Raw genomic sequence first — 26933 nt, 5'->3', positions numbered from 1 at the left:
AAACCGAGCTGTGTTTTCAGAAAGATGTTAAAGAAATTAGTTTGGAATACAGGTGTAATTGTATCTATGTAAAATAATAGAAACTGATAATTTATTGCGTAATGAATATAATTACTTACTTCTACTTTTGTCTCAAGGCATATAAAGTGCTTTTCAGTTACAGAGGAATTTTATAAATTTTGAATTTGCGCTTCCCTGTCATTAGGTGGGAGGCTTCGGCCGTGGCTAGTTACCGCCCTATCGGCATACACGTGCTGCCATACGATTTAGCATTCAGGTACGATGTCACGTAGAAAATGATTGGGGGAGCCAAATGCTAATCAGGTTAGCCCACCACTATCTTGGACTGCTTCATCACTTGCCAGCAGGTGTAGCAAGCGCTAACTTGTAGTAGAATAACAAAACCCGCTTAACCATTTAACGCTACTTTATATAAAATAAATGACCTATCAACTTATAATTTTGAAGAACTGCAAAAATGTGTGTAAGTAGCAAGATACCTACTAGATAATGAGACGGTGATAATGAAGGAGAAATCAATTAATCCCTGATATAGGTATGTTCCTAATATGTCCGACCACCATTATTGTTGTTGCAGCTACATCTATAAATTCTTATTGTCGACCGGCGACCGGCTAGGTATTTATGAATTGTTGTTATTTGCCCCATCTCACCCTAATAATGGGGCAAATGATACAATTGTGTAAAATCTTGCAAAAAATGAGCATATCAGTGATAAAAATTTTGGTAAGAGTATGCGTACTTATAACTAGAATGTATCGGTATTTCCCAGTCTTCATTCAGGCTTTTACCGTTTTTTTAAATCACTGTCTCTAAGGTGCAAGTTCTGTCTATCTGTATGCAAAAACCGTGCGTGAGTAACGAAGGCTATCTTTTATTAAATATCTGGGAACGTTACGCTGGAGTTTCCGGAGTAAAAAGTATCTTATTCCCATGGCAGGGTACAAGCTATTTACCATGTGTCAGATTTAATCAAGAACGGTGCAGGGTATCGAGCCATATGTCGGTGGGAGATTTCAGGAGTAAGTAAATGTCACTCCGGCCGCTGGCCAAGTGTCGTCCCGGCGCATGCGCACCCGCGCCGCTGTCGGGAGGCTCAGCTCCGCAGCGGGAGGAGCGTGGGCGGGGCGGCGGCGCACGCGCAGCCGCGCAGTACACTCGCGAGCGCCGCGAGGGAAGCACGCGGCAGTGAGTAGTAGTAGTAGTGACAGTGGCAGCGATGTTGCACGACGCGTGGCCGGCGCAGGCGCACTGGGCACACCGCTCCGAGAACTTCGAGCTGGACGCGTTCATCAACGAAGTCAATAACAACTGCACCAAAGGTAAGAGAAGCGCGCCTTGCCGGGCAGGCACGTACCGATACCTACGCTGTACTTTCTTACGTGATGACTTGAGATTGCAGTAATTTGCTCGTAAATATACTAAGCGACGGTAGGGAAATTAATTGATCAAAGGTTACATTGATATGAAATTAATATGTAATACTAATAATGAATCTGTTATTTTACCAAATGCTCTGTTCGAGTTGCGGAAAACGATAATAATAAATTTTTTAACGATCGCTTTTATACGTACTTAATACAGAAATACCTAGTAGAATATAAAAAAATGATACAATGGCTCGCATATTTGTGTGCCCTTACAAATATGCGAGCCGCACGATGAAGTATCAGGTAGGAACCTACCTCCCAGTAGCGCATGATAGATAATTAGTTATCGCTTATCGGGCAGTACCAATATACCTAGTGATACTGATGTATCATTCATCAAAACAATTCTCACAACAGAAGTTGGAAGATATCCGCTCGTAATTAATAAATAATCAACATCTTCATCTTATCAAAATCAAGCAATCTCTTATCCATACCTCTTTCTATTCTACCTTGTAGATAAGGACAGCACTACTCAATTCAATCTGCCACCTTAAGATTTTTGATAAGATTGATTGATTATAAATACTTAAATTAAAAAAATCGTTACCAGCAGTCTCTACAAGATTAGTAACAAAAAGTATTGATATACAATCTGTTAGTCCATTTCATAAGTTAACTTTGATTTATGGTATTTGCTGTAAGTCAACTACACATTAGTGTTCATTTTGTAATTCTTGCATAAATGTTTCGGCTAAACAAAATTGACGTTAATGTTGGTAGGTGACTTGTTGGTAAACTCAATACCATCATTTGCTTTTTTATTTCAAACTGAAAATATTAATTAGGAGCGTTTAATCATTACGTACTTTTAAATTGCGAATGGTTTTAAAATGTTTTCTAAATAAAAAAACTGTGTCATACCGATTGACGGACGGATTCCATAGTAGTTTGTTGTGCGTTTCACTATGGAACTCCGGTACAGTAATCCGTAAAGTAGCATAACAAGGTGAATAACGTAAGCGGTAGGCAGAGCGGAGCCGCCACTCACGTCGCCCGAAGGCCAGCGAGCACTGGGCGGCGCCTGACGCGTGTGTGTGTGTGCAGAGGGCGCGGCGGAGAGCGGCGCGGAGAGCCCGCCCGCGTTCGGCTACGCCCCCGGCGGCCTGTCGCCGGCGCGCAGCTACCAGGAGCTGCGGCCCGCGCCGCGCGAGCCGCCGGCCTACCAGCTGGAGGAGGTGTTCAAGGGCGGCGGATCCACGGACGGCTACCTGCGGCGCAGTGCTGAGCGCAGCCCTTCGCCCGCGCCTCGCGCCGACTACCGCGCGCACTACGACGCCTACGTGCCGCCGCCGCCCTACGCGCAGGAACACCACCACCTGGACGGGTGAGTGCCCCGCACCAAGCCTCCGACTCTTGACCGACCCGACTGAGCTACTCTCAATAATACTTATCTTTTTGCTGTAAACTGTCTATAGGTAGGTACATCTTTTTCTGTTTTCATGTGTATTAACACATTTGATACAATATTTTCCCATGGCGCGGCATATTCTTGTGCAACACTGATGTGCTGGCCATGGGACGTTAACATTCCGACGCGGCGGATACCGCTGTCCGTGACATATACGTGGTATATTTTCATGGATTTGTCACTTGTTAATCACTAGACGCTTTACCGTTGCGATTGAGCTATTGACACGTAAAGGAATCAAGAAATTTATTTGTCAAAAAGAACGCAATAGTTCACTTACATCAAGAATACAATCATATTCGGTATAGTGCGTTGCGTTAACGTGCGTCTTCATGTCTACTTTTGACCATTTATCGCATTAACAACACGCGGCAGAGTTACAATCGCATTTTGTAGATTTAGCATCGATGAAACAGAGATAATATCTGCAACAACAAAAAGTCGACCTGCTTAAGAAAAACTTAGATCCGAGGTTAGCTCATTTATCAATTGTGCTCATTTATCAATGGACTGCTGAAATTTTAACCCTTCCATGGCACGATAGATATAAATTAGTAATTTGAACCACTTATTCATTTTTGTTGTTATTATTAACCCAAGCATGTTACAGGTTACAACTTGCCCTAAAAACGGGGCTAATTGATAACCAATTTGGTAACCAACCCGCATTTGTTTTGGGTATCTCTTGGGGTTAAACATAAAACATTCTATAAATAATTTTTCATTCGTATATAAAGATTATAAATAATAAATAGCATTTTAAGAAAATATAAAAATTATTATCAATTTAACTATCAAACTATGAACAGTGAAAATCAGACGTTTAAAAATACCTAACGACGACGGCAATGGAGATACATTTTTAAATTTATTTGATTAATTACTCAACCTGGCCACTATGATTTTTTTTAATCTTTATTTCTTTGGGACTTTTACACAAAACGGATATGCCAGCCCCATCAACTCTAAAGAAATAACAAAAAACTTTATTTTTACAATAAAACCTACTATAGGAGAAATGTAAAAGATACGTTATTGCTGCCTACGCAAAAATATCTCAACAACTGACCTGAAACCTTCTGTGGGCGGTTGAGAGGCTACTACGATGAAGTTGCTAATAGTTTTTATAATCACCATCCTCAACTGTTGGCAAAAGAACTAAAAAGTGACACAAACAAAGCTCTGACACTTTAAAAGTAGGTAGGTAGGTAGGCATTATATTCGGGCACAACTTAAAAGTAAATATATTGTTATAATTTTAAAACCGTAGCGGCTAATGTGGCCAAGAACAATAGAGGTCGTTATAGTAATTTTCCTCGAATCGAACTTGTGCTTCGACCTAATGTGTCTGTTATATATATATATATATATATATATACTAATAACAAATAATAATAGTCACCACATGCTTACAATTATTATCCTTAAGAGTCCAAACAATGGGCTCTGGATCCGTTTGTTTGTGGCTATTAACAAATGGCGACTTGTTTACCTCTTCGATGCCTACTCCCGATTTCTTGCTTTATTTGCATTCAACGTAAGCATTTCTAATCAATAATAATTTATGAGTGCGTACCTAATTACTCCATGAGCTGAAACAAGATGTAGGTAACTTTGGTCTATTTGCTTTATAGTTTCTTAAAATCAATGAGAATCTGCTAAAATCCTTATAAGACTCGTGGGTTCCATTTGCAAAACCTAAATCCCATCTTGGTTACTATTTACCCGCAGGCAACATTTTTATGAGAGTAAGACATATTGACCTTACAGTGTTAAAACAGAAACTTGCGCCTTGAAGATAAGAAAAATAAGATAAGTTGCATAACCAAGTCGAAGTTTATGAATATAATTATTGAAATCATCTCACTACCATATGTACACTTACACATTTCTCATGTAATGTAGGTACCTAGGCATCATAAGTGCCATCGATGGGCCGACTTGATACCAGCCAAGTCCAAATGTCGAGCTGCTTATCATAAGTTACGTGCTTTGTGTAAATATTTCGACTATTCAAATCTAAGGAGCGAAAAAACTTATACTGTCTGTGTTCTTTACCCTTACAGAAAGTGGCGCTTATTTAGACCTCAATCCTTTTGTAGGAAGTAAACAATCACCCAGATTGTTAATATTGAACGGATACCTTTTTTACCCAGGGTTGATGGGATATCATTAATTTTCGACCAGAATTGATTATTATGCATTATTCAAAAGTGATCTGTCGAATTTTATGATGTTAACTAGTGTACACTAATTAATTAGGATGGACTTTTCGGTGAAATGAAACAAAATAACATTTTATGATTCAGTTCCATACATACCACCTTGTTAATATCAAATAGAACAATTTAACGAGTTGATGACATACTTCTCTTTAACTTTAAAGCAGCATTCAACAAATAATCAACGGTATTATTAACAAAGATGTTAAATACTACTGGACTGAGAATAGATCCCTGGGGCAGAACAGAGTACCTACGCTACCAAAATATGGAGAAGCAAGCAAGTTAATAATATTTACAACAAACCGCTATAACTTCGATGGTTCATTATAAGATCATGAAAAGTAAGATTTCCTTTTTAAAAGTGGGTACAATTGATAAAGTTTAAACTTTTGCATTTCTGTTACCATTTGATATTCTTAGGTAAACTAATTTGATCTGATCTGCGTGTGTAAAACTATGTTGGCAGTACAGAAAGCTTAGAAATCGGTCGATATTAAACATCCTTGTATCGTAAGATTTGAAGACGAATAGTTAAAATAAGACTTGTCTACCAAATCAAAGGAAAACCCCGTCTAAATGTAGATCTGTTTAATATGGCGGAAAGAGGAAAGTCGAGGGTTCTTGATTAATTATAGTAACCTGATCAGCACTACTAGCGCCTTTAGAAGTGCCAAGAAATAAAACGTTATTTTCCATATCCACCAACAGCATACAGGTCTAAGTAGTAACTACGAGTCTTTGTAACGGTTTGATAAACCATATAAACCATAGGTGTGGCTGCTTTAGGTCCAAATATACTGTTTTTATGGTATTTTGTTAGATTCCACCCTCTGCGTGTCCATCTTATAGCGAGGAGGTTTACTTGGACCGCCACCACCGCCACCAGTGTTTAGCTAATTTATTTTTATTTCGTGATCCTGCATTGCAATTTACGAGAACTAGTGTTAACTGCAACAATGTTTCAATTTCAAAACCCCGCAGTGCATTCTGCTTCTCGCACTTATCGGACTGCCGCTACGTGCCGCTGCGCGAGGTGCGCACGTGCTCGCGCCGCGTTGCGACACGCAGTCGCTCGAACTGGTACTTTTCCGCCCGCCGCGCGGCACGCTCGCGCCGCGCCATTGCGACACTGACCTTGCGTCTCGAGGGAGCAGCCGACCAGTCCAGTCGGTGTGGATGCTATTCTCTCTCTCTTGAGTTCTGCCGCTTAATAGCGGAGTAGCCGCACTCAAGCGCGCCCCGGCCTCCAGCTCCCTCGTCTCATCCGGGACCGCGTGTCTCCAGCAATACCTGAAAAGCAGTTCCATGTTTTATACGTTATCAGGTCACACTCAGTCAGGAATACATACCTACGCTCACGTTTATAATATTACATGTGATGTGCACCTCATCAGGGCGTTTTAAGCGGATGTCGTGGTTTCGTAGAATTCCTAATTTCCCTTGGACTTTAGAAGATTCCCTGTGGTGCATATGCCCGTCAGGAAGCAAGCTTCTTATCGGAAAACTTCAAATGTCCTTAAGTTCAGTTCAAAAGTTTGTACCGTGGACGGCTACAAACAGACGGATAGACACACTTTGGAGTTTATAATTATTTAAATACAATATGTAGGTATTTACGAGTACATACTAATTCTAAATTCAAAAACATAGAACTTGCACACAAACTTTCATCCCCTATTCCACCCCCGTCAAGATTACATTTTGAGACAAAAGACAGCCTTAGTATATCCATCTCCAGGATATAATCTATCTCCTTGCCAAGTTTCACTAAGATACGTTTAGCCGTTTAGTCGTGAAAAAGGTAACAAACAAACAGTCAGACATATTATGGTGTATAGTATGGATTTAGGGTGAAGTGAAAAATTAAACTTTATAATTTTAAGATTACTAATCGATACTACCTACGTGGTATTAGATATGCTAACTTTTAGCCATTTAAGTTAATATCTTAAGGTGGCGCGGTAGGTTACATTAGAAAAATTGCATATGTTGGCTAACATACAAACTATTATTCAGTACTATAGTACCTACTTTCTTTACAAATAAATTAAGGAAGTATCTATGAATAAAATGGATAAAACACCTGAGAAAAATTTAAATGCCCTAAATTGGAAGGTATGCCCTTTTTAAGATTTTGTATCACAAAAGTAGGTAGGCCTTGTTATATATTCAGGATACATTTTTTAGGTGTGAGAAGGAGGCTTTTCTTTGAATGGTTGTAGGACAGTGCTATTTAAGTCATTTCGTACATAAAACACAATTGAACCATGCTAAACACAATATGTATTCATAATTTTTACTTCACCCTTATATACCTACACGTAGATCAGTAAGCAACACATTGGGTCTTTAATGGGATTCCAAACTTGAAACAATATAAATACATCAAATTGAATTTATAACGACAAATAGTGGAACGTCTGCGGTCTGAACTCTCAGACACCACATCCTCTGAAATCATCATCATCTTTACACGGCGCGGGTCTCGGAGCGAGTAGAGTCCCGCCGGCTCGCGGGTCATGCTGGCAAACAGCGTATTAGTGGACTTCACGATCTTTATGAAAACTATGGCAAACTCTCAAGGCTTGTAGGTTTCCTCAACATCCGTTCGTTGAAATACTTAATTGATTTATAGTTAACAACTTACTGGTTTACAGTTAACAACTTACTTTTAAATGCAAAAAAAACAAAGTGTGTCGAATTTATCTTACCAAATGTAAAGAAAATTTATAAAAATATAATGATAAATGGTGAAACACTAAAAATAGAGACTTCCACAGTTTTTCTGGGCGTGACCTTGGATAATAAGCTACAGTGGGGTGCCCATATAGATTCACTAGCGGGTAAACTAAGCTCGGCTGCCTACGCAGTCAGAAAAATTAGACAGATTACTGACGTTGAAATAGCTAGGCTAGTTTATTTTCCGTACTTTCATAGTGTTATGTCCTATGGAATCTTGTTATGGGGTAAAGCAGCTGATATCGAAACTATATTTATATTGCAGAAAAGAGCTGTACGGTCAATATATAAACTTAAATCACGCGAATCCCTCCGTGAGAAGTTTAAAGAAATAGGCATACTTACTGTAGCTTCACAATATATTTATAACAATATAGTATTTGTAAGACAACATATTAGTCTTTATAAACAAAAAGTGGACATAAACAGTCGACTTACAAGAAATGGTCATAAATTAGTGTCATCTGCATATCGTCTGCGTAAGGTACAGGGATCATTTGTGGGATTGAGTATACGCTTTTATAATATGATTCCTAAGGTGATTTCGGACCTGCCAATGCACAAGTTTATAGAATTTGTTAAAACACATTTATTACAGCGAGGTTACTATACAATTGATGATTTTTTTAATGACAAGGTTGCTTGGAAGCATCCGGCTCCGCTTTCAGCTCTCACAAGATAGAAAAATTAATGTTAAAATGCAAAATGTAAATTGTTGATGTTGGAAAAGAGCAACTGCTGAGTTTCTTGCCGGCTTCTTCTCGGTAGAATCTGCCTTCCGAACCGGTGGTAGAATCACTACAAACAGACAGACTTGACGTTTCAAAAGTGCTTATATTAGGCCTACTTGAAATAAATGAATTTTGAATTTTTTTTTTGATTAAATTAATGGAATAATGGTAAAATGTTTTTGCATTTGATAGCTCAACTCTTCATTGAGGCTCCCGGGATACCTTATTAACATCACGCTCAGACTCTTGCGAGCGGACAAATGAAGTAATGGGTATTTTGTGTAGAATAGCGGAAGAAAGTTCGTATGGCAAACTCATCGAACGTTGTACGCGGAAGAAGTCGCGGGGTGCCGTTCGACTAGAATAAAGTGAATATTTGAATTGCTGAGATCAGGCGCAGCTTTCATTGTTCGCAAATTTCGCAACAATTAGGTGGTTCATACTTGTGTGTGGTAGATACTTGCCCGGAACACGCGAGTTCACAACTCTTCTTATCTAGGAATAGGGTGTCCATAAAGTAGTAATTAGAATATTTTATTTTGGCTGAAAATAATGGATACAATAATTACATGAATGCCCTAAGAGTGAACGGTAATATTGTTTCAACCATGTTCTCGGAACAGTGTCGCCACATTCGGCGATGCGGTCGGTAACGGGCTGCGGTCGCGACTAATAAGTAATTAAAAATAACGTGACTCTGCGGTCTGCGAGCGATAAGCGGCACTACGGCCACTGTGGGCCCGAAAATATTTATTACCAATTTGATGAAAAATTAAATTAACTACGACTTGAAAAAATAATTTTCGTGTTCTCGCGGACACTAAATATTTTCCGGATAAAAAGTATCCTATAAATATTTATAATTATTCTAGAATATGACCTATCTGTGTACCAAGTTCAATTTAAATCCGCTACGAAAACCCATCTGTTGACCAAAACATATTCACAAATGTTCACATAATAAGTGTGATAAATAAAACTACCAATTATGCGAGTGTTATATTTATGTTTATGGCAGGCGAGCCACGTAATTAGTTTCGTCGTTGCCGTCGGGACCGCTCTCGCGGCAAGTTTATTGTGCCCAAGTACTTGGAACGCACTGTAGCAGCTAGTACTTAGCATCATAGTTATAGTGAGACATCGCTTGGCTGAGTGTATGAGGTCGGTACGACCCGCTATTTGTAACCGGCATTATTTTGTAGCGCAACATACAGTACTACGTAGAAGTATAAAATAGGTATTACATTGGTAATATGTAGGTGTGAATATAGTTCTACTTCTTCTTTAACCTAAAAAAGTAAAAAGAATCTGCAATTATTCTGTATGCCAACGTTAACTTGTTCATAGTTCATACAAATCATATGCATGTGAAGTGCTTTTTTCACCCTTAACGAGCCACCGAAGGTGCTGGGATCCAGATATGTGTGTAGGTACCTACATCCCAACGTAATATTGTTTTCATTGCTAAGTAAAAGTTCTATTAATCTAGACTTGATGTACCTATTTACTTGCTCAGCGTTCCATATTTATGAGCTGTCCATGATTAGATATTAGTGAATAAAATGTTTTTTATTGATAAGTCTAATATTATGTAGATATGATGTAACTTTCCCTAAGAGGCGCAATCCGAATTTACTCGTTGTATTATTGAGGTAATTGCTATGTACAAGTAGGTACTAAATGTGGTTGTTTTGGACGATTGAATTGAAAGCAACGGTCGGTAGAGTTCAGTTTGGGGCTCGCGCTGTTATCGCGGCAATTAGTGGCGCTACGCACACACGCGCGCCAGTTGTGTGCGCGTGCGCATGTGCGTGTGTGCGTGCGTCACACTGGCGCGCTGTGCGCTCTTTATGTACAAGTGGCTAGCGCATCCATGTGACGAAAAATATAACCAGGATAAACATACAATAAAACATGTTAAGAATTTTTTTTGTTAAATCTTAACCGTTCATCTGTCTATCATTAGGTTGGTAAGGACTTACGTTATTGTAGACTTCACCTTATAGAGAAAATGGATGTAATGGCTTTTGACGTTTTAACTAGTAGGAAAAAATGATAGTTTAACATTTTAAACTCTTCGTCTCCCCGTGTGAGATGTATTGAACTTGCTATGAACAAAATAACGAGGAGATACGAAAGAGTCTAGGAGCATTCGTCTGCCATGTTGTACACGTGTTACAGAGTTGCGAAGCGAAAAAGTCAAATTTACAAAGTTACTCAGGTACTATCAATAAATTTCAAAGTTAACAAATGACGTCCGCATGAATTGGTAATTATATATAAGTATTCGAAAGAACGTGATTTATGAGCTCAGTATAAAATTAACATACTAACTACTACTAAATTTGGGTTTGTTTTCGATTGTCAGTGAAATGTAACGTCGTAGTTAAATAAACATAATTAATTCTGGAATCACAAATTCTATAGGTTTACTGAGTTTTATTTCACCAACTATGGTTGTAGAAGCTGGGGTGAAATTGAGCTTTAAAACTAGAGAAATAAGTTCCATATTACTCTGTCGCTATTACACGGATACAAGCGTGTCTTGTGTGAATACTGGAATCGGGACCGTCCGGGCAGTCGGCACCGTGTGGAGTTGCTACTCGCCCTTCGTACGCCGCGCCGGAGGCGTTGTTTACACGGACAGACATTTATTGTTGCTTGCTTACTTGTACTATAGCATTATACCTACTATATTGTCACTCGAACGGAATCATCTAGAATGGAACCGCGTAGGTACCTACCACTATAACTGAAAGTATTATATTTTTTACTTGTTATGTTAATACTCTGCTAGAGACTACAGTATCAACGGTTAGTACAGAAGGCGTGGGTGGTAATGTGCCAACATTATTACTAGTAGGTAGGTACAGCAAAACACTCAGGTATATTGGCGTGATACATCACGCTACTAGGAACAAGTTCGGCTAACACACACCTGACATACTGCAAGTGCTTTCACTGATTTCGTTTTGTAGGAGGTTCCTCCCCTAAACATGAATAGCGAAACAGGAAGATGTGCTCCCATTGCCGTCGCGTCGTCGCATCCAGTCGGGCGTCAGCTTATTATCATCCACGTATGATATACCAACTTTCGAGTTTATGTTTCGAGTTTACTCTGCCGAACGCTCGCAATGTCCGTCGGCTAAAGCTACATGACTGCTAACGTAAGGGAAAAATGACAAATAATGCATGAATCTAATCTACTTACCTTCTAACAGGTATCAATCAATTAATTTTATATATTTCAATAGATAGCTAATAATCCTAACTTATTCCTCACATATTCCTGTAGGTAATGTAATAGTGAATTTCTATATACCTAGTTGAACGCAAAATATATAAAGCCTAGCTATGCGGTGGATACTTGCGTCCTAAACGTGCCAATGTACGAATGTGAAAATACCTAGTTATTTAAGCAGCTGTTGTATAGAATAATAGAATAAAGTGTATGAAAACATTTTTAGTTTGTTTAATAGTACAAGTTGGTTTAATAGTAAGGAGATTATTACATGAGTTTTTTAATATCTAATTATCAACAGTTTCATTCATATGAGGCATCAGGCATGATTCCTATAATGGGCGTAGATAAAGTTTGTTTGCAACTTTGAGGCTTCGCCTCGTGCGATAAACCGACAATCGTGTTGTAATACTCCTTTTTATACAACAGTTGCATAAATAACTATTATTTACCTAATTTTATAACTGCAAGAGTATTTGTATTTCATTGGCATAGGAGAAGGATAATACTTTGAGATTAAGGGCACCTTCATCCCCTCACTCGAAAGAACCGGTAACTATATCTAATACTAATACCAAAGCGGAACTTTTTTGTTTGGGAGTATTAAACTTGTATATGGGCGTCCTCGTGCGAATGCTGCGCGGCGCGACCAATTCGCAGCGTGACCCCGTGCCGCACAATAGCCTACAGCTAGCGCGCACGTAGCTGTACTCCGCGGCCGTACATTCCTTGACTTCGTGCGAGAGCTTTTACATACCTATATTCTCATTACGAGCTACTTTTCTGAAGCGTCATCAGATATAGATACTAGGTGTAGGGGTGTGATACTGATTAAAGTTATAAGATTCAAAATGGTTTTATTCAGTTAAGTTTACGTCCATACATTGTTTTTATGATTATATGATTATAAGGTGATATTAAGTTCTAGTCTACAAGTATGATCACAATTCTTTTTTTACAAAAGAAGCTGAATTAATGTTACTATCGAAAACAACCATTTGGTAAGGACCTTACTTAGTTCTTAAAGTACATACTCGTATGTACTTACACGACTATCATCAGTCATCACCCATTAGCTGGGGCAGATGCCAACTGCAGATAGGTAGTCTAACATAAATTTTTTCTCAGTTTGCGGATCAGATTTAGACAACAAGTTTGCATAGATCGCTACCTTGTTGGTACCTCATTAATTTTCAATCAAAGCGCGCGATGACTAACACCGAAATTAATGGGTTCTGCCCGACATAGACAAAGGTAGGCAGGAAAGTTTAGCTAAGAGTATTGTACACATCCTATTACCTTCTAGATGCGAATTGACGTGCTCCAGTCAAACAAACAGGCAGGTGAGATCCATTCCCACTCAGGTACCCGCGATACCTCCTCGCGGTTCAGCTAAACGTTAACGACCCTCTTTTTGTGTGTCGGCAAACATATCCTGTTTGACGATGTAGGGATTAATTTATAGCAAATGCGCTAAGCAGGCGAGCAAACACGCCGCGTGCTCTGCCCCTCGAGCGTGGGACTTAGGAAGTGCTCCTCTGGAAATTATTCTTAATGAACTAACGATATCAATAAACGGGAGCGGAAACAGCACGGGAGTGAGTCGACGGCTCCGGCTGGCCCGTTCTATATCTCAGTTGACAACAAATTTGGCTAGCCACTGTGGACAGGTGCCACCAAATAACAAGTTACAGCCGTATTTTGCTTTCTGAAACCCGAGCTTCCAACTAAGTTCATTTTAGCTCGGTTGGTAGTGAGATACAGAATATCTCTGCCAGACGCCTGCGTTACCTGAGGCTCGGTGCGCGATAGCATAGCGTGCAACCCTTATATCAATAAACGGCCTATCTCACGCAATCATCTGTTTCAATTCGAACTTTAGTACAAATGCCTAGTAAATTCAAGCGTTGCGACTCTGTAGCACATAAAGAAATACCTAGATCGACGCGTGCGCCGATGTATGAGGCCTTCGTCGGAGCTTCCGATTCGACATCCAAAGCTCCTGATCTCATTGGTCCTGTTCATACTTTTATTCGGTATGTATTGACAATGCATATCGTATTCAACTGACGCAGAGGCAAGTAGCACAGGCCCGAGGCGGCCCCGCCCACGCCCGCGCGCGTGGGAATTGTCAGCGTTAGCGGTCGTTCGCTCCGCGAAGCGACTCTGGGGCATTTTTGCACAACGCAATTAAATTTCGCGTTGTTATTACGACGTATTACTTGTCGATAGTTCTGTTAGCAGCAAAAATACTTGTAATACTTTAGGGGCTTCATTGTTTTAATCGTGCCCAGATTCGGAGACTGAAGCTCGCAGGATTTTTTTTGTGCTTTTGTAGGTAGGTTCGGAAGTAACACCGATTTCGCGGCCGCTTTTATGGGATGCAATCATAATCAATTTAAGCTAGATTTTTGACAAATTATTTTCGAATATTGCGGAAGCGATGTCGGTAAGAAACCAATCCAAGATGAGAACTTTTTACCTATCCACTAACAAACGAGTAAGAGTAGGTAGATTTCGATAGAACGCCTCCGGAGCCGCCACAAACTAAATACAATTTCTTTTTGAACCTAATACGTGTCATAGAAATTTGAAGATCGGATCTTTTCATCTTAATTGTTTGTATGTTGTACCTAATATCGGAAAATAAAATGTACCTATGTATTTTTACTCATTGTTTCGTAAGCCAGTTTTTGTAAAAAATACCTATTTATCCCGTAAAGTTACTATCGGTTCCCCGCGACTTAGTCCGCGTACAAATTTCGATAAGTTTATTAGTTCCATATCCACCGCGTCGCTTCGCATAGCCCACTGGTTGCTCAAGTCTTATGGGTTGTAGATACCACGATGTTCAATAGTTCTCAAACCTTCCACATAAATGGCATTCGAAGCCCGCACCCAGTCAATTGACAATATAAATATGGACATTATTTTTTAACAATACTTCAAAACGAAGGTACATATAAATAGCTTCAAGCCCAATTGAACTCCTTCGGAGATGAATAACTCCTGAAACATTATTGATGTTTCAGCATTTGTGGAACATGAAATACCGACCTACTCCAGCATCTCGACTCAAATACTTTTGCGGCCAGAGGCGGCCAATACGTTTGACATCGGAATTTTCCTCGTTGTAATTAGCGCAGTAAACAAGCGCTCCGGCCGAGCAGGAAAACTGAGTGTTGTTACATAAACCAGTTAATTGAGCGCCGCCCAACCGCCACTAGCACTAGCACGCGGCGGCACCGCACTGCTGCTCGGAACACCCCGTCAGCAACAGACGCAGACTGCAGCAATCAATACAAACATTTTAAGCACCACCAAAGCTTTAAAAGCAAGTAGCTGTCTTACAATATTTCAACCCTCATTTAAATTTATTAGATTTTCGAAACAAAACCTTTGTTAGGAAATCCTCCCCCGATCCGTGAATTTTCGGTCATAAGATGTCTAGCCACACCTATCCGATATCCTCGTATGTAAGTAGTCTTGAGAAGGTAGCGGGCTAATCTGTTAGAAATATGGCAGATATATTAAACCCATATCACTGATTTGTTTTTTCGATGAGTCTCACCGAAAATGTATGGAAATAAGACAATGTTATAAGCTACAGCCTGCTGGGGCTGTGAGGAGTATTATTGCGCATGTCACCCCGCAGGGCCGTAACTTGCGCAACAGCATTTAGCTCAGCGCCGGAACTCGCAATGCGCGCGCGGCGCCCGCGCCATTTCGCACCTTCCAAGAGCCCTTCGGATCGTTTCTTTATTTTTTGCCCTCTTGAGTGTCGACTGAAGTGTCTCCAAACGAGTTGTTTGTTCAGGCTCTTTTGCGGCCGCCAGGCACTGTACAGTACCTACTTTATACACAAATAAACACAATTTATTTATGAAACACACGATTTAAATATGAAAAAATAACACAACGAAAAGTAAAAACATAACAATTAATCAATATTAGAAAGAATTAGGAATATTGATCTATACTAACCGCGATTTCTCACAAAACGAATAAGTAATTGTTAAGTCTAACTTAAAAATTATTCATTTTAAAGTCAACATCACCGCCTTTTGGTTGAACGAGCTAATTTCGAAAACTTCTGGTTCTAATTGGAATTTTGTGTGTCTATTTATTAGGCTTAAGGCGATATTACACTACGACCAAGAGCTACCACGACACGCTACTCATTGAGAAATGTTTTCAAAACAACAGAAAATATCCTTTTGAGAGACGGAAGTAATTAATAAGAAAGAGGGAATAGTTTCTCATAAACTTCTAAAAAACAGGACGCGACCACATATTACTAAGATAGTAAGGTTGACGTAGACGAAGTTGCGAGAGACCGCTAGTTAATTTATATTTTAGGCTGAAGACTTGTTATTACTGAAATAAAACATATTATAGCCTCATTTTTATCATCGGACACTTAGTTAAAGAGTACTCTCATACAAAGAAACAGATCAGTAGGTATAGACTAACAATTTGTCACGTCAAATTAAACGAAAACTCAAGCCTGGTTTGAGAAGAAACCCATCGTAAACTCAGCGGCTAATTCATTTTGCTATCGGCATCTCACCAATAAATAAATTTTACATACGCCTATATTATATAAAAGCCAAAGGTGACTGACTGACTGACTGACCGGTCTATCAACGCACAGCTCTAACCACTTGACGGATCGGGCTGAAATTTTGCACCCAGATGGTCATAACAACGTAGGCATCCGCTAAGAAAGGATTTTTGAAAATTCCAACCCTAGGAGGGTTAAATGGGGGATGAAAGTTTGTATGAATACTGCTTTTATAATATTTTTTTGATTTTAGGTTTCCGATTAAAAATAACGACATACGTGTTTCTCAAATTTTAAAGATTCCAACTCCAAAGGCTCTCAAATAGGAAATGAAAAGAAATTTGAAGGTTCCTGATTTTTCAAGTAATTTATGTTCATATTTTTCTATTAGCAGCAAGACTATTTTTTAAATCTTTGTAGTTAAAATTTACCAAATCAAAAATTAACTAAACGTGGGCGAAGCCGCGGGCAAAAGCTAGTTCTTAATAAAATCATGAATGAGTATGGATCTATCATATTTAATAAGATATCGTTTGATAAACACCCACTGTCAGTTTACAATCAGCCTACCTAAGGTCTAATTTGGTTCAATCAAATTATTATGGAAGCTGACGTAATTATACGTACGTTTTTTTATATACTAGCGGTTCCCCGCGACTTTAAACTTCTGTTAAATAAATTTTCCATATAGGTAGTAACATTCCTCCGCTGATTAGAAATCAATACAATACCTACTATGCTTCAATTTGGACATTGCTTCCATTTCGCTCGGTGTTCTCTCATGAACACGTATCATCAGCTGTACTAAATATTTGTTATTATTCTTGACTGAGTGGATCTCTAGATGCTCAATACCAGAAGTGTTTACCGTGGGAGTGGTACCTTTTCATAGAAATACTTACTTAGTTTATACAGCCTCATTACAACTGCGTATTCGGAATCGCAAATCGAATATGGGAATTACCGAGACAATACAGCTGCCCGGTCCTTGGGCACGACTCGCTTGCCCGACTTGTGTCGATGAAATAACTTCCGGTGCGCGCGAGCTGATAACGGTCCCTAGTGGTTTGACGCGGGAGCCTGCCGTCCGTGGGTGGCTCACTGCGGCGGCTAGCAGAAACAACAACCGCACTCCCGCGGGACGCCGCGCCGGCCGCGTTCCGGGAAGCCGAGGCGAGCAGGGCTCCACACGTGGCGGCTGCTGACACGGCTCGGATGGCTAACGTCAGGCAGCGGCTTCGGCGGCAGCCAATGCATATGTTTGGTATCTATAAAGTATCAACAGCCATTCGTAGGTATGTATTTCTCTCTTAAGTTACCGTTACTGATCTTAACGTGAAATCGAACAATCGCTTTCCGTGGGAAAACAGTAAATTTCATTGAATAATTAGACGAGTAGACCTAAGATTGCGTTTCGTGATTCCATCGACGTGGGTACATTCACGAGCGAATGTTTATCTTCGTCTTACACGGCGTCATCAGTTTCACGCATGACTGTGCCGAGCTCTAAAATGGCACGTCTGAGACCACATACCGTCTCACACATGCCTCTGTTTCACAAAGGAATTTAAAGGGACTATTTCGCTTTTGTTTTATGCCAAAGCAATATTTGAATAGGTGCCTGCCATAGCCTCACATCCAGACGTTGTCTTGAGAGTCATAATTATTATGCTACTAACTCGATCTGTGGTTACAAACAATTGTTTTGAGTGCCCGTTCTCCGTTATATTCCCTAAGTCGCCTCGTATGACACCCGTGGGAAGAGGAGGGATGGTGACTACTGTATTCTGATCTGCCGTCATCATTGGAATTTGCGACGATTACTGCGCGAAAACTTCTTTCCATCCCACGATTGCTATTCTTCTACTAGGTTTTAAATATGTGCTAACAAGTCCTTGCGTGTTGCTAGGAGCCGCCTGCCCGCCTCATGATGTAGATGAAAGTTTCCCGACCAACACCGGATAGGTACTAATAGAGCGTTGCTGCTCCGCACTATGTGACTCGCTCGTTGCTGCTGTTTCGCTTTCCCTACACTACGTCGGTGACTCTGATGCTAATAGGTAGGATGACCTATAAGAACTTAGGTCACGAAACACAGACGGCGTAAGGGCCCGCACTCAGGTGCTGCCTACGAGTGGCGTGGCGGGCACGTGCGCGCCCGCGTGCTACACCGCGCTCGTGCCGGGTCGGCGACTTCTGCGGGTGCATCGTTATGACCATGTCGAGGAGCTGCGACCCATTACATTCAAACATGCGCATTCAAGCATGTAGCAAAACTACTAAGTTTCCAGGATTGTTGGATTGGTTTATATTTAGATATGTTATACTTTAATAAAATATTGATACACGAGTAGGTAGTTATTGTTAGAGACTGCTCATTTGTTTATGTGTCTCAGTCAAAACACTTAAAACATTCACCATTTAAACCTGTTAAGCTTTTTATGTTGAGAACTCCTGAACCTTTAGTTGGTGAAAGTTAGTCAGAAAGCAGCGTAGATGGGTAAGAACAACGATAGGTCGTAGGAAGAAAAAAGACATCGTTAGGTTGACGTCATCGGATAAAACAGGTCGGGGAGAAAATGCCACACGAAACAAACAAAACTAGGACAAAAGCTAGTTCAAGATTTGATGATGGTGCGTTAACCAAAGCCCAATCAAACAAAATCATATTTATTCTTATGCTCCAAAGTAGTTATTATGAATTCGAAGCTGTTAGTTTCGTTCATTCACGCTTTACTCTGCGAACACTGAACAAGTGTAATGAAACTGCGGTCGGGCCGCGCGGATCGAGGCCAGCTACAGTTGTAATAAGTTTATTATATCCGGGGTCGAGTTGCGTCGTAAACGGGCTCGCATTGTTCGCTGCTCCCGCGCCACGTGACGCCGGCCTGACGCCGCGCGCTTTGTTCGGCTGGGGCTGCGGCCGCGGCAGCCGAGACGGACAGGCTCGCTGGCCCACGCCGCGACCCACGGCGCCTTCCGGACACGTGGCTCGCGAGAATCGATCCAGGAAGTGGAATTATACCTACGATCTAGCGAATACCTACCATTCGCAGCGACATATATGGCTGCTAACACTCCTTACGTTACCGAGACGCTAGTGACCAGTCCCATATCTGTAAATTGGTTGAGTCATTAATCATTATACTCATTACAAAGTTGGATGCCTACCTACTTACATCAGATTCAACAAACTTAACCTACTTGAAAACAAATTGCTATTTTGTCACCATGAAGTACACGGGCGAGTCGAAACGGCATCGGCATCCAATTATTGAGTATCTTGGTGTATGCTGACATACCTACGAGTCATTTTGCGTCGTATACGTTGTTAGTTTTGTTTGGTGTGCAATAAAAGTGTATTCGTTCGTTCATATAAGTACACCTATTTGTTACTCTTACTGACAACAAACCGCCCAGTAGTAGAGTACAGGGAAAGTACTTTAATTGCTTGCAGTTGTTGTCTCATAAGACCTCGTACCCGAGTCTCGAGTCACAAGCGCGGCGTAACGTATGCAAGCGGGCCGAGGGCGCCGGGCGCGGGCCGCAGATAAGGCGCTACTTCCGAACGGTTCCGCGCCATTAGCCGCGCCCCACTTGCCCGCGCATGCGCGTTGCCAGGGGCTTCGCTTCCCGCAACAATACAGCTCCTTCAGCCGACTACTCACATATGAATAGCGAACTATGAATAACGTTTCACATACGCGCGCCTGTAACGGGTACAATTATTGCAAACCTAAGAGTTCTAGTAGTCAGCTGAGCGTTTTACCTTTGAAGCTTGAGGGCTGTAGATAGCTATAATAAAATCAATTTCAATAAGTACATATAGGCACGTACGAAGTATCACCTATTCTGTTCTAAGTGTGTCGGCTCCCCGGGCCCACCGCCGTGCCCGTATAGGACACGTGTGACACACAAATGACTTGTTCACCCAGTGTGAACTTCTTGTCGTATTCACGTAATTTTTAAAGAAACACCTACCTAATTGTTATCACTGTTCAATTAAAATACCCACGTCGGCAGTTCTGAAACGTTATAGTGTTAATGTTTATAAAAAACCGGTCTATCGCAGAGCGCAGACTGTGGACTGCTAGAAAATATGCAAATAACTTAATTTTCATCGCCTCAAGGCGCGCGTTTTCTTTTTCATGTTGTTTTTTAAGTAATGCTCACTTGGTTAAAATATTTAAAACCAATGGACGGGAGGTGGGAAACAAGGCAATACTTAGTTATATATATGATATAGATATTTGAGATGTACACTGGCGTGGTGTTTCGCGGTGCAGTGGTGGTAAAAAGGCGAAGTAGAGAAAAACGAATACAGTTGCGGTTGTAGTTCGGCTTCCACGGCACATACAGAAAATAGTGTCGAATTGTGTGTCTCTCTTTTTCGTCACGCCAATTGTTTAGACTGCATTATGAAGATTCGGCTTACCCATGCGGCACAGTCGCAACCGGCCCGTGCCAGCTGCGAGTTCGTCACCTCGCTGAAGTGTAGGTACCTACAGGGAGTATGTGTCACGCATCCACGAGGTCTCTGCCATATCGGGAGCACGGCTCTGCCAGATGAGCGTGGAACTGGCGGCGTGATGGCCATCGATGGGTCGCATAGGGCACTGACAAATAATAATAATCATTTATTCAGGTTTCAAAATGATGGAATAGATAAGGAATTCTCTACCTTCTGCATAAGGAAAACCCGTGTAGGTTAGAAGGTTTTTTCTTCCTGAAATCCATCAATCAAAACAAACTCATAGGATATAGAGCGTGCTCTCATTAAATGTGTAACGTGCTGGCCATGAAACGATACTCCCGATTCAAACATTTATTGAGATCTCGCGAAAATTAGTCCCGTGGCCAGCACGGAAATGATGTTAAGACTCATCCTGCATCTGCAAAAGTAGTGCTGACGTGCGCCTGTCCGCAGGGGCGGCGGCGCCGTGTTCTCGCGCTGCGCCTACCACCCCGGCGCCGGCTCGCCCTACTTCGGCAACGTGGAGCTGGCGCAGCCGCAGATGTGGGCCGGCGGCTCCAGCGCAGGTGCGTACCAACATTGCTCTCTGCGTCCGACCCGATACATCGACAACACGGCCAGCAGTAGTAGATAGAGCAGACCAATATGCTTATGTCTGCCTCGAAGCTGCGCTATTTTAATTGATTCATAGTAATAATTGACGGCTCAAGGAGATCGTACGCCCGACGCTTTCCACTTATCAATCTTCTATAAACATAGCAACACTTCACAGGGCATGCAAGGAGCACGTGCTGCACCTTGCCGGCCCGTGTCCGTGGACGAGGCGGGGTGTCAAGGCTCTCGTGTTGCAGGCGGCTCGCCCAGCTACGTGTCGGCGGCGGGCGGCGCGCCCAGCGACGAGCTGGAGGGCAGCGAGGCGGGCGAGGCGCCGGGCGGCGGCGCGCTGCCGGCCTTCAGCGCGCGCTTCGGCGGGCCCTTCGGCGCGCGCCCCGCGCTCTACGCGCCCGCGCTGGCCGCCGGCCAGTACCAGGCGAGTGCGGACACTATCCTAGCGGCGGCCCACCGGTGGGCACACACCCACCACGCCGCTTAACGATAACGGACGTTTTTAAGAAGCGGAAGCGGTGGTAGCCTGTGGAAGGGGCTTAGAGGCTTCCGCTTCCATTTCGGGGGACTGAATTCGATCCCCTACACGCACTCAATTCATTTGGGAGTTATGAGCGTTTAAGCAATTAAATATAACTTGCTGCCACAGTTAAGGAAAACATCTTGAGGAAACCCGTACGCCTGCGAGTTCTCCATAATGTTCTGAAGCGCGAGTGAACCCTACCAATCCGCACTGGATCTCATTTTTACCTGTCTCGTACTCGTGACCGACGAATGCTAAATTCTCCTTAAAACCTCCGTAGGGAGTCGCCAGTTTATTAAATGACTCGAGTCTACGTTACTTACCCAACACGAATATTTGCCGTGCAATCGACAATGATTACGCGAATGAAGGTTTACAATATATATTTATTTTACTAGATTTAAAGCCGAACATTTTATTCTATTATAGTAGGTACGTCTAGAAGTACTCGTCCAATTAAAAAAAATCTACATTAGTAAGCTCATCGTCGGCGCTCGTGAAATCAAGGGGGCAAAGCTAGTGAAAGCGATATTATGTATTATACATACTTTAATTTTGTTGTATGAACAGAAAGGTAAACCTGTTCTTAAAAATATACCTTCGGTGTAGCTATAACAAGTTTTGAATTGCACTTAAATTAAATTAAACGTATTTACATTGTACCTACTTTTATATAATATATATACGGTAGGTGATTAATGCCTGATGACGCCGGCTACAAGATTTGACTTTTGAATTAAAGCTGATTCATGCACTCCTTGAAATTCAATAATCGGGTAAAATTTAAAATAAGTAAGCGTATTTGTGTGCAAAGAAGGATTACAACTTTAAAAGGATCGAGCATTAAGATAAGGCAGATAAGACGTCGGAAATAATAGAATTCCAGTGTCGCAGCTCCGTACTTGCGTTACTCACTCTTTTGCGAAAATTGTTCAATGCAAGAGAAAGTACAATACGTACTGTATCGTAAAAATATTCAGAAACTTCTCGACAATCAGCGCAACAAGAGCGCCAGCCCGCTGTATTCTTAAATGTTAACTGATTCCAGTGCGAAGGCGTTCGGCTCAGTAACCGTGGTTTATATAAAACTAGCTACTGCCCACGACTTCGTTCTTGTATTTTTTCTTTATGTGCCTGGGCTTAAAAATTTATGTCTATCTCCAGGGTGAAACTTATAAAAATATTACAATATTTAAAAAGAAAAATTTGGAAAATCCAAAAGTGCACGACTCATAATGCTCATTTAATTATCAAATAACGAAAAAAAAAAACACATGAGTCGTGCAAAATAAAAAGAAAAAAAAAATTAAAACAGCTGTATTAGGAAAGTGATGCACAGGCGCCCCTGGTGGAATAAAATGTACATAATATCTATAGATATAGATATATCACCATCCATGTTAATTTTACATGGATATATATAGATATACAGTCTTGCAGTTTTCGTTTTTTATTAATTGCACTTAAACTACACTGAATTAATTAATCATTCGCATTCAGTGACCTACAATCGTCGATTAGATTTTTTTTTTTTAAATTTAACTCAAAATAATGGATTTTTCACAAGTTACTGTTTTCGGGTTTCACACATGACGGACAGAAAAATGTTTTGACCTATTTTGGTGTTTTTTTCCAATTCTATTGCAGTAAATCAATTTTTTAAAAGTATGGAATTAATCTCCATTAAATTATCTCGACAATAGTATGCAAAATATTTTGATTCCGTGAACTAACAAGGCTATAATAATAAAAATAGCCGCCGAAATGAGGCGAAAAAAATTTTTTTCTCTGCACTCTTACACAATTCGTAAAGCACTCTCTGATGCTTCGCATCATGAGTCGTGCAATAGGGCCTAAAAATAAACTCACTATGCAGTTTACTAGGCTACATAAAATAGGTCATTAATTCAAAGAAATTAGATATTATTTTATAGCAAATTACCGAAAAAAAACCTTCCAGGTGACTAACTGATCTTTTTGTTCATACTTAGTTTATAAAAAACGTAACGATATAGAAAATCCTATTATAATATTTACGATTACTTAAGCGATAATAAATTGGGTATGATTTGCTCTAACTTGATAGCTAAATATTTGCTTACCGTGATATAGTAATAACAAAACAAAATTACCAGGCTAAGTTTGTTGTAGGCTCTTCTTACACCAGCAGGGCTAGCACAGGCAGGAGACAAAAATAATATCCCCCGTTTGGAACCCTCGTAGCTATAGGTTAAAGTTGGCGAACGTGGTTATCACCAGCACCTCACAGTTGACTTGCACTTATGAATCGTTCATACATATAATGTTTACATAAACATTATTATATTATGAACGATTCATAAGTGCATGTGGTAGGCCTACATGTTTTTTTTAATCTTTGAAAGTTTGTCAAGATCGAATTTGGTAGTGAGTTATATATATAAGTAGGTATAAAGGTAACTGTCTTTTTTAACTATGTGGAATCTGTCCTCCAGTATTTTACCGGGATCAAAGTAATTTAAGTCTAATCTCTGTGCCAAGTTCAAACAAGATCAGTGAAAATTGAGCCAAACATACCAACAAACAGACAGACCTAAGTGGCCTTCCCGGGGTCTACTACCGAATTCGTCACAATCACAATTCATGCCCTACCACAATAATTGCTGATAATCTAGAGATATTCAATCGCGCTTGGTGAGGAATAATAAGTGCCTGAATGAGATATTGCCTCGCCAACGAGCGAGCCAAAGCGCCTGCGGCAACTGTTTGTTTTTTACGGCGATACAGGAAACGTCAATCTTTTCATCTCATCTTCTTGTATTAATGGTAGTGTTTGTCTGTTTTCAGGATTTATGGACTGTAGAAGGTGGAAGAAGGCATCAGTTGACCGCATCCACCAGCCTCTCAGCTCGTAAGCTTAGCAGCCTTTATTATCGTAAAACCTAGAAAATAAAATGACTTACCGGCAACCACCTTAATTTGTGGAACATTCAAATGTGTACGTAAAAAATGTATTCCTTTAACGACATTTTCCGACAACAATGTCAAGAGTTCAGAGATGCGTATTTGCAATGAGGGTTCCGCTGCGTATAGAGCTCCTGTATACAAATCCCCGCGAAGGAGTTGACACCTTTTCATAATAGGAGATAATGTTTGCGTGCATTTGTTTGTTACCCTGTGCTCGGCAGACCACCGAGCTGATTTGGATGCGACTTTTGCATAAAACATGTATGACCTCAGCGTCAGCTCGCATGTAAGGTTTCGACGATGTTTAAAATTATTAATTTTCTTTGCAATAAATTTTAGTGATATTGCACTTTATATTTTAGAATTAAGTAAATGGAAATTTAAGTGTTGTGCTACCTCTGGGTAGGTAATGATCACACCACAATCTTTGAGGTTACCATAGTTTGTTTTAGCAATGTCTAACCGTAACCGTAAACGTGTGGATTTATCTTACCTAGGTCAGTGTTACCAAATGTAGTTAAAGAAATTTTTTTTTAATATGATAAATGGAGAATCGGATATTATCAACAACTGATCTGTTCAAAATCGACATAAATTAGTGACATCTACATATCTTCAGCTAAAGGTTCGAAAAAATTATTTGTGGGATTGATTTTTACATAATATAAAGTAATTTTGGACCTACCAATGTTAAAGTTAAAACAAAGTGTTGAACACTTTTATTACAACAAGGTTACTACACAATTGAAGTATTTCATAATGACAAGGTTGCTTTGAAGCATCCGAATCCGTCAACATCTCTCATAGGTAGAAAAAATAATAATAAATTTAAAATTTTTCGTCGAGTTTCTTGCCGGCTTCTTCTCGCTAGAATCTGCCTTCCCAACCGTTGGGAGAATCACAACAAATACACAGACTTGACGTTTCATATGTGCTTATAGCGTGAGCCTGCTTTCTTGACTGTTTGGTTGTGACTTATTTAAAACTAAACCGACACAAGTCATCGAAATAAAACTGAAATTATTAAAACGTAATGATGCGCAAGCGCAGCGCTAACGCGTGGCCGACCTCTGCACAATGCACGCAGTGAGTCACGCAGTCTTTTGTTTTGAGGCCTGACCTTGGCAGTGGTGCAGATACAAATCGCAGCCATGTACATCTTTAGATTAATATTAAATAATTGAGCTCACTCACACCTAGAGCCATATTGGTATATGACTCTAAATGTGAAATATATAAGAATCATGACATTATTTAGATAGGAAGTTATTATGTCAAATTCCCAGTTGATGAAGAAATGTATAAGAATTTTTTATTTCATTAATATAAAATTATTGTACTTAATGTTCTTTAATTTAATAACACTTATTTAGTACTTATTCTGAAAAGCTGTGCTGGTTATTGACATCATTTAATCTTTTCTGTTATACATCGACAATCATTCTGTCACCTCTGAAAACCCAATTTGGTTCCTTTTCAATTTATATTTACTTCACCATCTGACGTCACGACAGTAATATATTAAATCGAATATCTGACTATTTTAATTCACGATTAGATTTAAAATCACTGATTTCCAGATTCAAATTACTAGTTGGTACACATTAAGAGATACCTGATAGGTAAAGTTGACAAACTTAGTTTTGCGGTTGTTGTCATGTTATAATATGCGTATATTTTAACATTAGATCAGCCGTTCTACCGGGCTGTGCGCCTTGAGGCTGGCCCAGCAGGTTATGTTACGAACCTCCAGTTTCGGTTCCAAGTTTTAAAAAAATCCCCCATAAAAATGTTTTATAAATTTTTCTTTGCGTTCGCTATTCCCTATTCCCTTAACAGATTTCACAGCAATAGTGATCAACTCAACTGTGCATTCGTGAACGTGAATGAAAAAGAAATCTGACACCAGACGCCGTGTAGCTTTGACAAGCATAACATGCTGTTTATGGCGGACGCACAGAGATTATGCGCTCTGTGTGCGAGCTGCGCGCGTGTGCGTGCGGGGACGCTGGGGGGGTCACG

At 40.5% G+C, this 26933-nt stretch overlaps 1 protein-coding gene across 8 annotated transcripts in view; it reads left to right on the top strand.

The window, feature by feature from the left end:
- The first annotated feature begins 554 nt into the window (after window positions 1-554).
- LOC120637728 (transcription factor BCFI-like) overlaps window positions 555-26933 on the top strand; it is a 37086-nt gene continuing 10707 nt past the window's right edge. For 2 of the 8 annotated variants that reach the window (XM_039909695.1, XM_039909694.1), the window contains exons 1-5: window positions 561-1343; window positions 2499-2778; window positions 21290-21402; window positions 21688-21866; window positions 24792-24855. In XM_039909695.1, coding sequence (XP_039765629.1) covers window positions 1241-1343; window positions 2499-2778; window positions 21290-21402; window positions 21688-21866; window positions 24792-24855 — 739 coding nt within the window. In that variant the 5' untranslated portion in view covers window positions 561-1240. Of the gene's footprint in view, window positions 1344-2498; window positions 2779-21289; window positions 21403-21687; window positions 21867-24791; window positions 24856-26933 lie in introns of all 8 variants that reach the window. The other 6 variants (XM_039909699.1, XM_039909697.1, XR_005659451.1 and 3 more) reach the window with 5 other exon arrangements.

This window comes from Pararge aegeria, chromosome 4, assembly GCF_905163445.1.
Source record: "Pararge aegeria chromosome 4, ilParAegt1.1, whole genome shotgun sequence".
In the NCBI taxonomy this organism is placed as follows: domain Eukaryota; kingdom Metazoa; phylum Arthropoda; class Insecta; order Lepidoptera; family Nymphalidae; genus Pararge; species Pararge aegeria.
The sequence above is the reverse complement of the archived record's forward strand: the minus strand, read 5'-3'. Positions and strand labels throughout refer to the sequence as shown.